This window comes from Chiloscyllium plagiosum, chromosome 32 (assembly GCF_004010195.1).
Source record: "Chiloscyllium plagiosum isolate BGI_BamShark_2017 chromosome 32, ASM401019v2, whole genome shotgun sequence".
NCBI lineage: Eukaryota > Metazoa > Chordata > Chondrichthyes > Orectolobiformes > Hemiscylliidae > Chiloscyllium > Chiloscyllium plagiosum.
The window spans coordinates 18,120,533-18,136,753 of NC_057741.1; the positions used below are offsets into that span (position 1 = coordinate 18,120,533).

Here is a 16,221-nt window from a genome sequence, read left to right on the forward strand (position 1 = left end):
ATAGGTCAAGCCAGACAGAGAACAGCCAGGGAATTCCTAGAGTCATGGCATTCATCCACAAACTCCATCAACAAACACATCGACCTGGACCCAATATACCAACCACTACAGCGGACAGCTGAAACTGACAACCGGAAGCGGCAGGGACAGACCACTATAAACACCAGAGGAAACATCAAAGCAGCGCTTCGCAGGAGGCTCCCAAGCACTGATGATGATGTCGCCTAGCCAGGGGACGAAACGTTTGCAACAAAAACTTCCAGCTCGGCGAACAGAACCACAACAACAAAACTGAATTTCACAACCATCAATCTTTTGATCCAAAACATGTCAAATATTATAAATAATATTTAGAAAATGTTTTAGGAACTTTAATAACATTGTGGATAACGGAGAACATTTAATGGCAGGCTGAACAGTTCACAAAATAAGTTTTAGAAAGGTTGCAACACAGCAGATGTTCAGCTATAATGTCTTTGCCAGGCCTTCCTCATCCTTCCCCCATAACCCTGTGATTTTTTTCTCTTACCAAATTCTCTTTCTAAAGCCATAATTGAATACTCTTCCAGGTAATGCATTTAAAATCCTAACCATTTGCTGCATAAGAAAAAGTCTTCCTCTGCACCAATAATTTGTTTACCAGTCAATTGTGATCAGGATATTAAAGAGTTAAACAATTGGGAGAGTTTAACTCTATCTACAGTCTACAGCCGTCATGACTTTTAGCAGCTCTAACTAAAGTACTCTTTAATATCCTGTTCTCCAAAGTGAACTCTAGCTTCTCCAGTTTATCATATAACTGGAGTTCCTCATCTCTGAAATTACTCAATCTTTTTCTGCATCTTCTCAATTATGTATTAGAACAATCAAAAATGACAGACAGGGGACAAAACTCTCCTGAATATAGTTCAGGAATTCATGTGGTCAACATGAACTTCCAACAAAATGCTGAATTCTATTGGCAGGATGCAGAATTGGAAGGTACCCTATTACAGCTTTATTGCCAATGTATGCTGACGTGGAAGGGAGGCAACAGCCTAGTGGTATTATTGCTGCACTGTTAATCCAGAGACCAAAGTAATGTTCTGGGGACCTGGGTTCAAATTCCACCATCGCAGATGTGGTATTTGAATCCAATAAAAAGAAAAGTCTGGAATTAGGAGTCTAATGATGACCATGTCACTATTGTCGAAAATTGGAAAAACCTATCTGGTTCACCAATATTTTTAAAAGAAAGCTACCAGACTCACACCAATGTGGCTGACTTAGGGAAGGGAAATAAATGCTGGCTTCGGCAGTGAAGTCATGAATGAATATTAAGAAAAGTTAATGGGATGTGCTTTACCAATAATGGAGCCTCAAAATAATATAGCATACAATAGTAAGTGATGTTAAACGACGAGACAACAGAGGTCTTATGCAACTTCATGTTGCCCATAAATTGTTACAGTACTTGGTCTATTGTAGAAATCATTTAAACTAACTCTGCAGGGGCATGGGAACCTAGACTGTAGCTTTAGGGTGCAGGACCTGGAGTGTAAGGAGGTTAGGAACATGGCATCAATCTCAAAGGAGGGTGCCTGTAAACAGGAAAGTGGCTTGAAGTGTGTATACTTCAATGCAAGAAGTATACGAAATAAGGTAGGTGAACTTGCAGCGTGGGTTGGTACCTGGGACTTCGATGTTGTGGCTATTACGGAGACATGGGTAGAACAGGGACAGGATTGGCTGCTGCAGGTTCCAGGGTTTAAATGTTTTAGTAGGGTCAGAGGTTTGGGTAAAAGAGGGGGAGGTGTGGCATTGCTGGTCAAAGATCGTAATACAGCGGTGGAAAGGACGATGGATGAAGACTCGCCATCTGAGGTAGTTTGGGCTGAGGTCAGGAATAGGAAAGGTGAGCTCACCCTGTTAGGAGTTTTTTACAGGCCTCCTAATAGTCCTAGAAACGTAGAAGAAACGATTGCGAGGATGATTCATCCTCTGTAAAGATATTTCAATCTCAATTTTAAAAATAAATCAGTGACCTCATCATTTTCACAGAGTGGTTGCTTAGCTCCCTAGCCCTTGTGTGAAGAAGTACTTCTTAATTTCACTCTTTAACTGACCTAGCTCAAATGTTAGAATTATGCCCTTTGCTCTGGATTTCAGCAGAGGTAACAGTTTCTCTGCATCTATCATATTGATTTCCTTAATTGTTTACTGACCTTATATGGACCAAGAAACAACATTCTAACTTCAAGAAAATATAAAACAAGTTCATGTAACATGTCCTCACGTCCTTTTAATTTGAATGCTGGTACCATTCTGGTGAATTTGTCCTTAAGGCCAATATGTCTTACTTGGAAACAAAGTTATATGACCACTCTAAGATGACCATGTTTATATTACCACAGTCAGGTAAGAATGAACCTTCTGATGAAAGGTAAAGAATGCAAAACCAGAAAGGACCTTTATTTGACAGCTGTAAAAAAGGAACTGACTCCAAAATGTTTCTTTTGCTCTGAAAATATCCATAATAAAGACTGATGAAGCAGGGAATTGTTTTCAATGGTGACCACTGCTCAGCTCACATCTGGGGAACACGTCAATGGTTCTGCAACCATTTATTAGAGCAGCAGTTACCTTAAACCTCACTGTAAATTCTTATTATTGAACAGCTAATGTTTCTTTTCCAAACTAAAATGAATTACTCAGCGTGCTTCACCTGACAAGGCTTCCTTTAAATCTTTGTAATATTTTGTGCCACGTTTCAGCCACACATTATTATTTCAAGGCTGGTAGGAAATGCTGTCCATCTGTGCAATATTCCCCCAGGACGCCAGTTTGAACTTCTGAATCCTTTTGTACGACACAGGCCTGGTGTATTCATAACTGTGAGCCCATGTGGCCACACAGTATGGGAAAGCAAACACTCGGTCCTGTCCAACGGAGGGTCACTCCTATCTGGCACTATTGGAAGAGCTGTGTAAAGAAAGAAGCATAAAATCAGGGAAGTCTGAGGTGTGATGAATTACTTGAGCTGCTACTGACCCCCATTAATCAAAGGACATGTAACAATATTGCAACAGCATTAGGATGAGGTATGCTGACCCTGGGTCTGTGATTAGATCAGAAAAACAACCATTGTTACCAGCGCACAATCATAAAAGGGAGTTTGCTTTCTCCAAATTACACAGGCAATGAGGCCCCAGTAACAACTGATAGTATAGTTGATGTAAGCTAAAAGGTGAGCAAATAACAATAATTATGCATCCAAAAACAAACAGACATTCGTCCATCCCACATCATAGGAAATCTTAGCGGACCTGTGGTATTCCAGTATCAGGTACATCTTTTGCAGAGGAAGATTAGAGAATGCCAGCAAAATTAATCTCCCCCGTTGTTAATGTTCCAATGTCGATAGATTTTCTGTATTACGAGGAAACAATGATGTCAGCATTAAACATTCCAATAGGTGCTGCATTTGGCAGCCTTTGAACATATGCTGTGCCATCCAATAAATTTCAACAAGTCAACTGTTTCTGTAAAAGAGTTCCAGTGTTTCAGGTTTTAAGATAGCTCACCATTGTGACTGTCATTATGACTGCATAATAATTGCACTACACAAGTAGTAGCTAAGTTATCCGGAAAACAAAAATAAATAATAGGTATCATTGTTTAGTTCATTCTGATATTCTATTGGTTTCTCTTCTTTTAAATCCTCTTATTTTAACAGCATTCACCTCTTTAAAGCCTTTGGTACAGACAACATTCAAAGCTAAACTAATGCCTTCATTGTTCTCTGAGCAAGATAGCAGAAAAAGCCTGTTGTCAGATATATAGCATCCTTTGTACCTCTAGTCTCTAACTCATTTATGCCTCATCCTTTATTGACCCTTTCTATGTCATTATTTTTTCTATGGTCAATCCTCACTACTGAATGTTCCTCTCACGTTTCTCTTAAATTACAAATATCCAATCTGATATGCTTTTCATTCCACCTGCACCTACTCATTACTGAAAACAAGACTGTCTCCCACACATACTCACTTCTTAGGATTTCAAAACTAGAATTCTTCAGCTGGGTCAGTCTCTCTGTCCTCTTGTAACCCACAGTCTTTAAAGTTTAAGTAATGGTATTACTAATTCCTGATTTATCTCATCCTCCTCTTACACTTTTGAACCTTGCCAATCTTAAAATGTGGTTTACCTCGAAGTAGCTGTTATAGATGTTATAGATGTTGCCTGGTATAGATGTTTTACCAGGATGTTGCCTGGTATGGTAGGAAGATCGTATGAGGAAAGGCTGAGGCACTTGGGGTTGTTTTCATTGGAGAAAAGAAGGTTTAGGGTGACTTGATAGATGATTAGGGGTTTAGATAGGGTTGACAGTGAGAACCTTTTTCCACGTATGGAGTCAGCTATTACGAGGGGGCAGAGCTTTAAATTAAGGGGTGGTAGGTATAGGACAGATGTTAGGGGTAGGTTCTTTACTCAGCGAGTCGTAAGTTCATGGAATGCCGTGCCAGTAGCAGTGGTGTACACTCCCTCTTTATGGGCATTTAAGCGGGCATTGGATAGGCATATGGAGGATAGTGGGCTAGTGTAGGTTAGGTGGGCTTGGATCGGTGCAACATCGAGGGCCAAAGGGCCTGTACTGTGCTGTATTCTTCTAAAAAAAAAATCCAAAAAACAGGATTTGCTTTTGCAAACTGAACATGAATAATACACTCTGCTTCATCTGATTATTCAGCACTTTGAATATCCATGATCATGCTTAGGCATTATGTAACTGATCACTACCACCTTCAAGGGCAATTAGAAATGGCCAATAATTGCTGGCGTAGTTATCAATGTCCACATCCAATGAATGAATGAAGAAGAAATTAAACAGAAAAATACAGTTAAGAATTACAGTGTCAATGGTGAACACAACTTTTCCAATTATCTTATTTGGTATTTCTTGCATGAAATCAAAATTCGTTCTTCATCCCAAAACAAAAACAAATCAAGAAGTGAATTCAAACTTGAAAACTTTATCAATGACCCAAGTTAACTTCAACTTATTTGGATGAACACCTGCTTCATTGTTAGCGTGGTACATTATGCTAACGTGTGCAATATTGTATAGTTCTGCATCATGCCAATAGGCAAAAGGAATCACTCGATGTCTGCCTTGTCTAAATGTTGTTGTTGTAGATCATTTTTCTTTCTACACCATGAATCCAAAACTAAATTTGTACCATCTCACTCAATGGAAATTTAATGCCTGCCAATAACTTAGACAAGACTGTTACTAATCAAGACACTTCACATGAACATTATCAGATATGGAAGGGCAGTCTTATGAGGAGAGCTTGAATTGGTTGGGCCTGTATTCTTTAGAATTTAAAAGAATGAGAGGTGACCTTGTTGAAATATATAAAATTCTTCAGGGACTTGACAGGTTAGATGCAGAGAAGTTGTTTCTCTTGTGGGAGAATTTAGGACATAATCTCAGAATAAGAGGTGGCACATTTAAGATAGATGAGGAAGAATTTCTTCTTTCAGAGGGTACCAAATCTGTGGAATTCAGGCTGTCGAGTTGGGTTATTAAGTATACTCGGAACTGAGGCAAATGGATTTTGAATCAAAGGTCACTGTTCTAAACTCTAGTAGAAACAAATCCAACTGTCCAACCTGTCCTTATAAAACAATCCACTCATTGCAAGTAATCTGCTATGAAGTGCCTCCAACAGTTTAAATAAGGAGGTAAAAACTCCACACAGTATTCAAGATGTGGTCTCATCCATATCCTATATAATTGAAATGTGACATAATTACTTACATGTTTATTTCCTCTCTTATTAAAAGAGTGCCCATTTGCCTTGTTGATTACATGCTGAACCTGCATACTCAAGTTCTGTATCTCATGCACTGGAAAATAAATTCTCTGCATTTCAGAATTTTGAGGTCATCCTCCATATAGTTAAGTTTCTGCTTTCTTATTCTTCCTGCCCTTTTTCATACATTATACTCGATTTGTCCACCCATTTGTTCACCCATCCAACCATCTACATTCCTCCTTATGATTTTTTCATAACACGCTTCCGACAATGTCTTCCCTCCCTCATAGGAGTCATTGATATGAATTGTAAAAGTTTGAGGCCCAAGCACAGATCATTCCAGGACTTTACTCATCATATTCAGTCAAAGATCCATTTATACTTTCCGTTTTCTGTCAGCCCATCTTCTCTGCATTCTAACATTACCTCATACATCTTGAGCTTTTATTTTCCACAATGACCTTTGATCTGGCACCTTCTCAAATGCATTTGAGAGATGCAACTACAGTATATTTACTGGCTCCTTTTTTAATCCAAAGTGCTTGTTATTCTATCAAAGAACTCCAAACGATTGATTAAACATGATTTCTCCTTAACAAAACCATGTTGATTGTTCCTAATTACATTTCTGTAGTGGGTAGAAACTAATCTCTTTAATGGCTGATTCGATGATAAACATCAAGCTAATTGGCCTATAGTTTCCTGTTTTCTGCCTCCCTTCTTCTTGAACAGAGGGGTTATATTTTCTACTTTCCAGCCTGATGAAACCTTACCTGAATCTAGTGAATTTTTGAAAATTAACATAAAAAAAAAATACTATCGCATTAGCAACCTCTTCTAGGTCTGGAGACTTACTAGGCTACAGTTCCATCAGTTGGCTTAGTAGCACTTCCCTCAAAACTGTCATTTCATCATGTTCCTTTTCTCACTTCCACCTCCTGTTTTACATCTATTGATGGATTTTTTTATCCTTTATAGTGAACGTAGAAGCAAAAAATTTGTTCATTTCATTTGCTAGAATTTCCTTATTATCTACCATTAACTCACCATTATCACTCTAGAGGGCCAACATTCACATTTTACTTTTTCCTTGAGGTACCAGTAGAAACTCTTGCTACCATTTTCACATTTCTAGCAAGCTTCCTGTCATACTTGAACTTGTTCCTTCTGATTAATCTTTTAGTCATTTTCTACTGTTCTTTATATTCTGACTAATCTGACATGTCACTCTCCTTTCCACAAGTATCTACTTTGTTCTTTGGTTTGATGCTTTTTCAAACAATAGATAAAAGGTCCTCCCTTTATAATTATGCTAAAGAAAGATTCTACTTTGACAATGAGTATTCTGAAATATCCCTTTAAATATCTGCAACTGCATCTGTACTGATCTAACTGCCAGTTTAGTATGCCAGTTCACTTTAGCAAGATCAGCTTTTCTTATTTAGGTTTAAAATACTAGTCTTAAGATGCAAGCTTCTCCCTTTCAAACTAGATGTAAAATTCAATCATAGTGTGGTTGCTGCTTCCTAGGGACGCCTTTTCTCTGAGGTCATTAATTAGTCCTCTTACGTTATATTAGACTTGGTATTATATAACCAACTCTCCGGTTGGTTCCAAAATATGCTCTTCTAACAAACTGTATGAACTCCTCATCCAGGCTATTACTACTGCCAATGTGACTTTTCCAGTTTATATGCAATTTAAAATCACCTATGATTATAACCACCCATTACCATAAGCACCCAAATATAATTCTAGTACACTTTGTCTCACATTGATTTTTCTGTCAGAGGAGTAGCAAACTACTCCCACAAGTTATTTCTTTCCCTTACTGTTCCTCATCTCCACTCAAAACAATTCTACATCCTGATCTCTTGAACCAAGGTGATGTCTAACTATTGCATGACTTGATTAAGTTAAAAATCGCACAACAACAGGTTATAGTCCAACAGGTTTTATTGGAAGCACACCAGCTATCGGAGCACCGCTCCTTCATCAGGTGATTGTGGAGGACACAATTGTAAGGCACAGAATTCTGTAGATTGACCCCACTATGCAGTGCCCATTTTACCCAGTACTGATGCCAGTGGCTGTCAAACCAGATCTCACTTCTCCCACATCAGTTTTTGAGCAATATGTTCATCTTTCTAATTTTATGTACCTGATGACAATTTGTGACTAGCTCAGGTAATAGAGACTATAACCCTTTAATTTATGGCCTAATTCATGTTCGCAATGCAGATCCTCCTTCCTAAATCTTCACTCCAAATGAACTAACATTAAAAAATTTCCACATTGTATGGATTTCAAGAGATGCTAGACTCTAAGCGTTTTCTTTGTGTCACTACAAAATATTGATCCAGTCAAAAAAAAGGCTTTGTCATTGAGCTACCAAGAGTTATCATATACAGAAGTGCCTTAGAAACAGACCAGAGACAACCTTAGTTTCCAGTCCATGGTTTTATATGACTTTGTACCATTCTTTTCAAGCTGATCAAGGGTATTTTAAACCGCAACAGTGTATGGTTGTAGCAGTCTCCCATCTCTGCAGCAACTATAGGTACAACCTCAAAATATCTACAACAAGATGACAAAAGTTTTATTTCAAGGTAAGTGAAATCTTGCAATAGTAACCGCAAAACCAAGCATAAAACCATATCTTAAAGCTACAGGTATGGCAGACTGCAAGATTATTTTTCTGGGAAAATGTTGAAGATGAAGAATGCAATAAAGGTATACAATAGCAAATATTCTGTAGTCAAGATCCACTTTTGTGTGCATCTGTTCCCAAATGAAGAAATACAATTTCTAGCTGGAAAAAAGTCAGAAATCACATGACACCAGGTTAGAGTCCAACAGGCTTATTTGAAATCACAAGCTTTCAGAGCATAGCCCCTTCATCAGGTGAAGTGAGAGAGAAGCACACAGACACAGAATTTATAGGTAGAGAGAATAAAAGATCACACAAATGGTGTGAATGGGGTACAGTTTTGGATTACTTATTACTTTGGTTAGATCTTGGCATGCAAACCTTATACCTATCATGTTATTCCAGTCATTAGGTTTGTCTCCAGCAGCACCTTTTTTTTTTTAATAATTATCTCTGTCTCATTTAATTGATTATAGGTTATCCCTTCACTTGTTATTCAGCTATTGACACTTTATTCACACCATTTGACACTTTTGATCACCTGCACAGACTTATTATTTGACACCCCACTCACACCATTTGTATAATTTTTTGTTCTCTCTGCCCTTGATCTCTCTGCCTATAAATTCTGTGCCTGTGTGCTTCTCTCTCACTTCACTTAATGAAGGGGCTATATTCCGAAAGCTTGAGGTTTCAAATAAACCTATTCGACCATAACCTGGTGTTGCGTGACTTCTGATTTTGTCTGCCCCAGTCCAACACTGGCACATCCACATCATACCTGGAGAAAAGCATTTAGATAAGCCATTCAGTTTCATTAGCACTATTATAAAAATATTAAACACTGTACATCTGCATAATTTTGGCCTAAGCATACAACTAAACAAGTGAAAGTGTGATCTGCATGCTCAGCATTACTCTCCTTATTGCTTGGAGGGAAGTGTTACTGGTAAACGGTAAGTTTAAAAAGTCACCGGGAGGCTCCAATTACACTTTGTGACTGCTGAATCATAACAATTTGAATACAAAATATTATACATCCACTAAAGCTCAAAATTTGAAAAAAAAAACTAAAAATTTCCGATATCATTAGATAATTTTATTAAAACAGAAAATCCTAGAACTACTCAGCAGGTCTGCCAGCATTGTGGGGAAGGAATCAATTAGTGTTTCAAGTTGACAATTGTTCATCAGGGAGGAAGTGAGGATTGCAGATGCTGGAGATGAGATTTGAAAAGTGTGGCGCCGGAAAAGCACAGCCGATAAGGCAGCATCCGAGAAGCAGGACAGCCAACATTTCGAGCATGAGCATCATGAGGATGCCCCAACACACCACCTTTCGACAAATATTGCTAGGCCTGCTGAGTATTTAGAGCAGGCTTTACCTTTATTTTACATTTCCATCATCTGTAGTACTTTTCACTAATATGAATAAAGACAGGGTTTGTTTAGTTCAAGCAGGTAAGACAGTAAATCATTAACAAGTTAGGGAAGAAAGGGATAAATTCTCAGCCATCACAATGGTATAAATCTTACATAGTGAATCAACCATTTGTATTACAATAAGCACAATTTAACTAATCTCAATAGAGTAAAAAAAAAATCGATCAAGTTCGAAAACATGTGGATGTTCCACTCCATTACATTACAGCTCACAATGTGATGATGAAACTTTTCCCACAAATTTATTTAAAATTTAGTCAAAAGAAATGCTACTAAGATAGCAGAAATTAAACACCTTGCCTTCAATGATGATGAAATGGTTTGTTTTACTTTTGGAGTAATTTTTCAACAGCTTCAAAAGATAGAGTTTAGTTTTTTCATGGATTGGGTAGGATTCATGATGTTGACTTGTGTCAAATTGAACATGGAATTCTACTTTAATCTCAGGATTTAATTAAAAGATGTTCAAAACCAGGCAACCCAATGCACTCTAAGAAAGTTGCACAGCTCTTCTCAGGAGACTTTTACATATTCAGTACAGTACAAGTACAGTATTACATATAATACTGTAGCCAAATGCAGGAAGAAGATACATCTCAACTTCTGAAATCCTCTTAAAAAAAATACAATTTATGAACTTTTTACATGTTCATATCTTTTTCACACCGAAATAATCCTGAACCCTGGACGCATCCTAACCATGTTTGTTGATGCTAACTTGTTTAAGTTGGAAGTAGCACCAATCACAGGCATTTGGAAAAGGTCCTCAAAAATACTTAGTTTTAAGTTATTGGCCTGCGAGGTAAAATACATTTTGATAATGTACATGAATAGATTTTTTTGTCAACTGCTTCGTTATAAATTTAGATGTCTACGTTTATTTAAAAAAAACCCACTACATCTCCTCAGTTTTGCTATTTGACTACAAACACAAAATCAAACTGTTACATAGAAACATAAGAACAAACAGCATGATTTTAAATAAAGACAGCAGATACTGAAAATCCAAAATAAAACTAAAGGTCAGACATATCCAGAAAATCAGGCAGTACATTCAAGCAAAGAGAGTTAACCATTCATCACAACCAGGAACTTTGCTTCTCTCCACAGAGATGTCTAACTGTTGAATATTTCCAGCATTTTCTGTTTTTAATCACAGAAAGACTACATTTGGCTGCACTCCATCTGTAGCACCGAAGATTGACTATCTAATTCAAATAGTTATATTAACAAAGTTAAAATTGTATCCTGTCTTTGGCTGGCTTTGAAGACTAACAATACAAGTTTATTTGGAAACTTCAAAAAAAATCCTCTGCAAGTGTATAGCACTGCTACATCAGTTACTGTCAGCTTATCTCAATAAAGTGCAAGAATCAGAAGCTACAATGGCAGCACAACCAATGTGAAGTATTATAAATGATATGGCCCAGTTTGTTCTATGTTCCAGACATTGTGCTTCAGTTGATTTGCTGTTGTTACTCCACTATTGTTGTTCGTCCACTAATTTACAAATAAGCATACAATGCTGTTAAATAAAACAAAAACAGTATTTTTCCTGAGCCACAAAGATGCATAGTATATCATTTCATACATCACAACTCTCAAATCCATGCTCGACTCCTTTATACATGTATCTCATGACCAAAACAACAAACTCACAAAATCCTAAGATGAGAATGAATACAAAATACAAGTAATCTCTTGCTCTTTGAATGCTGTCTGACCTGCTGTGCCTTTTCCAGTATCACGATTTATCAACTCTGATTTCTCCAGCATCTGTAGTCCCCATTGTCTCCATCACATTACTTGGAAATGTAAACTGTCAATGTTTGAAGGTGGTGGTGGTGACGGCGGTACAAAGAGTCTGAATATATAGTTTTCACATTTGACCACAATTACCCTCTAATAGTATGCATTGAATCCAGACATTAAGGACTTCCCTTGGATTGAACACAAGTGGATTGGGAAAGTAAATAAAAAGCATTCTAAATTTGTTGGAAAAATAAATAAGAAGCATTCATCTGGTCCTGGACTACAAATCAGTGGTGTCATGAGTAGACTAGCGGGTGAACGATGTCAGTAAACTTATGCTGGGGTGAGCAGTTCCTATTTATTTTAGAAACAGAAAGGAAAATATCACAGACTGTATAGATTTTACAAAAGTTGTAATTCCTTCTTAATGTCTAAGAACTTGAAATTGTGTAGTACCTTTATAAAATAAAATTATCTTCCAGAAAATATTGAATTTTCAGATTTATTGAAACTGACTTTCAGTGATGCAGACTTCAGAGACATGTGTGGCCGGGAGCAGCTCAATAGATTTTCATTGGAGTTGTCATTTTGACAGTCCAAAGCTGATCCAAAGCTGGCTGACCTCAGAAAAGCAGCATCTACCTCTACAAGTTTAATTTTAAAAACTATCAAAATAGTAGATATAATTTTCTAGTAGGTAATAATATTTTTGTCAAAGAAATACATTTTAAACAGAAAAAAATTAGTTGTCTTTTCATTTTTGATGCATTTAACAGGGAAAGAGCAGATAAAGCTTTACTCAGCAAATGATGATAAGACTCAAACTGGCATTTATGTAGGAGACCAGAAGTAAAAGGATCATTAGCATTAACTTCAAGAAAGTCTCCCAAAATATTATTGTTTACATGAATTAAACCAGTAGATAGCAACTCTTATTCAGGACTTAATGTTTCCTCAGATTAAAGATTGTTTCAAGCTGAAATATAGGATAATTGCTTTCTAACAATGTGATTTTCCAGGATTAAAAATAACCATTAAACAAGGTGCATTGTAGCTCTGCGTCTATATTCAATGGTTTCTAGACTGAGACACAGCTTTGGTCACATGACAATAAAAGGTTGATCTGATAACACAGGAAGCAAAGCTTTTGCCTGGAAGCCCTTGGGATGATAACCTACAATACAAAGAAGAGCCTTACAGTCTGTAGCAAAGCTGTGTATAGCCATACAAAGATACTTGCAGAATTTGCCAATAAAAATCACAACACTATAAATAGCTCGCATCAGGCTTATTTATAGAGAGCACTAAACAATCTTGTCCAGAATTCTTTTGTTAAAACAGAATAAAGGAACTTTGGGGTGCAGGTAATCAGTTCTGTGAAAGTGGAGTCAAAGGTAGACGGTAGTGAAGAAAGCATATGGCACGATTGCCTTCGTTGGTCAGTGTGTTGAGTACAGGAGTTGGGATATCATGTTGCAGTTGCACAGGACATTGTATAGGCCACTTTTGGAATACTAGGCGAAAGTGAGTGCTGCAGATGCTGGAGATTAAAGTCAAGATTAGAGAGATGCTGGAAAAGCACAGCAGGTCAGGCAACATCCAAGGAGCAGGAAAATGAGGCGCCTTGTCCTGAAGAAGGGCTTTTGCCCGAAACATCGATTTTCCCGCTCCTCAGTTGCTGCTTGACCTGTTGTGATTTTCCGGCACCAGTTTTGAAATATGCATTCAATCCTGGCCTCCCTGCTATAGGAAAGATGTCATTAAATTTGAAAGGGTTCAGAAAAGATTTACAGGATGTAGCAGGGATTGGAGGGTTTGAGTTATAGAGAGAAGTTGAATAGGTTGGGGCTTTTTTTTCTCCTGGAGCGTCAGAGACTAAGGGGTGATCTAATAGCAGTTTATAAAATCTGCACAGATAGGGTGAATAGCCAAGGTCTTTTTCCCAGGATAGGCAGTCCACAACTAGAGAGTGGAAAGATTTTGAAGAGACTGAGGGGCAGTTTTTTCAAGCAGAGGTGGTACATGTATGGAATGAGCTGCCACAGGAACTGGAGGAGGTGGGTATAATTACATTTAAAGGCATCTGGATGGGCACATGAATATGAAGAGTTTAGAGAAAAATGGGCCAAATGCTGGCAAATGGGACTAGATCAACTCAGGATATCTGGTTAGCATGGATGGGTTGACTCTATGACTCTATGTCAAAAACAACTCAGCTAAACAGAAGGGATAAATGAAAAACAGTAAGTTTACACATACTGGAAGCACACTGGCTCCAATATCTCAAAGGGAAAAGGGGGAATTTTAACAATTGTCCACACCACTAAAACTAACTATTTCCAACGGGCTGAAGTGTACTCATGTAAAAATACCAGACGAAAGTATTATTTTTGTCAGAGAAAACTGATCAAAGGAGAAAATCTTGGGACATCATTTACAGTAGTTCTTCAATAATTTCCCACATTTGAATGTCACTAAATTAAATCCAAAATACATATATATTCCAATAATAGGGTACTCCGATCTGTTAGATAATCACAGCATCCAAACAGACAATTAATCCCAAACATTTAACGAGTCATATGTGGTTTTTGACGAACATATCTCAACAAGTGCTGAACTGAGAGACTGTGGATGAAAATGCTGAACAAAAACTTTACGTACCCTTAAATGGCAATATAGTAATGCAGAATTTGCATTCAGTAAAATTATGTATTCGAGGTAAGGCAGGGCGAGAGAGTACACAAACAGTAAATGACAGCCATTCGCAATCACTCAGCTGGCGCACGTTTGCATTCTCAGATGAGCATCAATTAAAAAACACACACGTAGGTAGGTAGGTATTGACACTTACCAGCCAGCCCTCCACTCCCTTCTCCATGTCCCTTTCTCCTCTGCAGTATGAAGTACGGGTTGGCTCTCTCGGTCACCCACAGCGCGTTGGCCAACACTACTTCCTCCGGGTTGACCCACATCCCCGGTGGCCGCGGCGGTTGGAGGGAGGGAAGGAGAGAGGGAAAGAGCGCGAGCGAGCCGAGCGGCCCCGCGTGAGGGTGCTGACTATGTAAGCAGCAAGGACCGCAGCATCACCGACAAGAGCGCGGCGGACAACGGATTTTACACCACAGAGGGGGTGGGAGCAGGAGGAGGAGCTGCCCCTTGCCTATAATCAATGGAACCACCCGATTAAAACGAGTACATTGCCTCCGCTATTGTTTTCGTCGTTTTTTTTAAAAAAAAGACGTTTAATGACAACAGACGTTTTCGACAGCTGATTAAAACATAAGCCAACGGATCGCCGATTCAAACACATACGGACGACAGCAGCAGGCAAGCGTACCCCCGGCGCGGTGTTATTGTCACGTCATAACGTCAACGTTAAACGCTTCAATGAAATAAATGAAGGGAATCGGATTGGAACTCGGCAGCAGTTCAAAAAGGGAGGGAGAGTGGGGCGCGCGGTGGTCTCACGCAGCGTCCGTTATTGTTGCTGCTGTGTAGTTGTTGTTGTAGTAGTGGAGCGAAGCGCCGATCGCTGGGTTTATTTACCCTTTCACCCAGCCAGAATGTCAACATGTAGTAACAGCTCCCCGGCACTGTCACGTTGCGGTATCAGTGAGCACCACCCTATTGACTCTCACCATTACGTCTCACGGCAGCTAATCTCCTCCCCGCTCACCCGTGTTGCTATTGTTCTGACGTTCCTTGTTCAAACCCGTTTCCGAATTAAACCAGCGCCACGAAGCACAAAGAACAAATGAACTGCGAATGAGCACAATCCGGACAAGTAACCGAAACCAACATAGACTACAATCCTATCAATATCGAAAGGCATCGCCAATTTAATCTTGGGGGGGGGCTTTTTTTTTAATGGTACCTCGGACAAGGTGTTTAAAGCTTCAAGTCATTTTTTGGTATAAGGGGAAGGTTTACAAAACTAGTGAGCAGAATTTATCTTCGACAATCTATTGTTGCATAGGTAGGACTCTTGTACTGCAGTGGTACCTCTTGACTAGAAGGCCCGGATTCAAGTCCCACATGCCTTAAAGCTGTGTCTTACTATACCTGAAATAGGTTGGTTAAAATATCTACAATTGCATTGGTCCATCTGGTAAAATTTATCATGTATTGATCTTACATGGCTCACCTGCCAGTCTTGAGTTACTCTCTGGCAGTGTGTTCAAGAGATTGGCTGATTGCAATTAACACAAAAGATGCCTGCTTTTAAGTCACAGTTTAATATCAACTATTAAATTCCTTTCTATAAGTAAATAAATGACTACAAAATACCAGTCCTTGGCTTTTAATTAATAAGATACATGTTTACATCCTAGGGTGCATAACTGCCTTATTTTTAAAAATCCTTATCAAGATGTTACTTAACTAGGCATCAGTGTTACACTCTTCGAGGAGAAAGTGAGGACTGCAGATGCTGGAGATCAGAGCTGAAAACGTGTTGCTGGAAAAGCGCAGCAGGTCAGGCAGCATCCAGAGAACAGGAGAATCGACGTTTCGGGCATAAACCCTTCTTCAGGAATGAGGAAAGTGTGTCCAGCAGGCTAAGATAAAAGG

At 38.5% G+C, this 16,221-nt stretch overlaps 1 protein-coding gene across 1 annotated transcript in view; it reads right to left on the reverse strand.

Annotated features, from left to right (window-relative positions):
• The window catches only part of tbc1d9 (TBC1 domain family, member 9 (with GRAM domain)), a 76,026-nt gene extending 60,803 nt beyond the window's left edge, over positions 1-15,223 (reverse strand). The window contains exon 1 of the mRNA XM_043674139.1: positions 14,504-15,223. Within this exon, the coding sequence (XP_043530074.1) occupies positions 14,504-14,624 (121 nt within the window). The 5' untranslated portion in view covers positions 14,625-15,223. The remainder of the gene's footprint in view (positions 1-14,503) is intronic.
• Between the last annotated feature and the right edge of the window lie 998 nt (positions 15,224-16,221).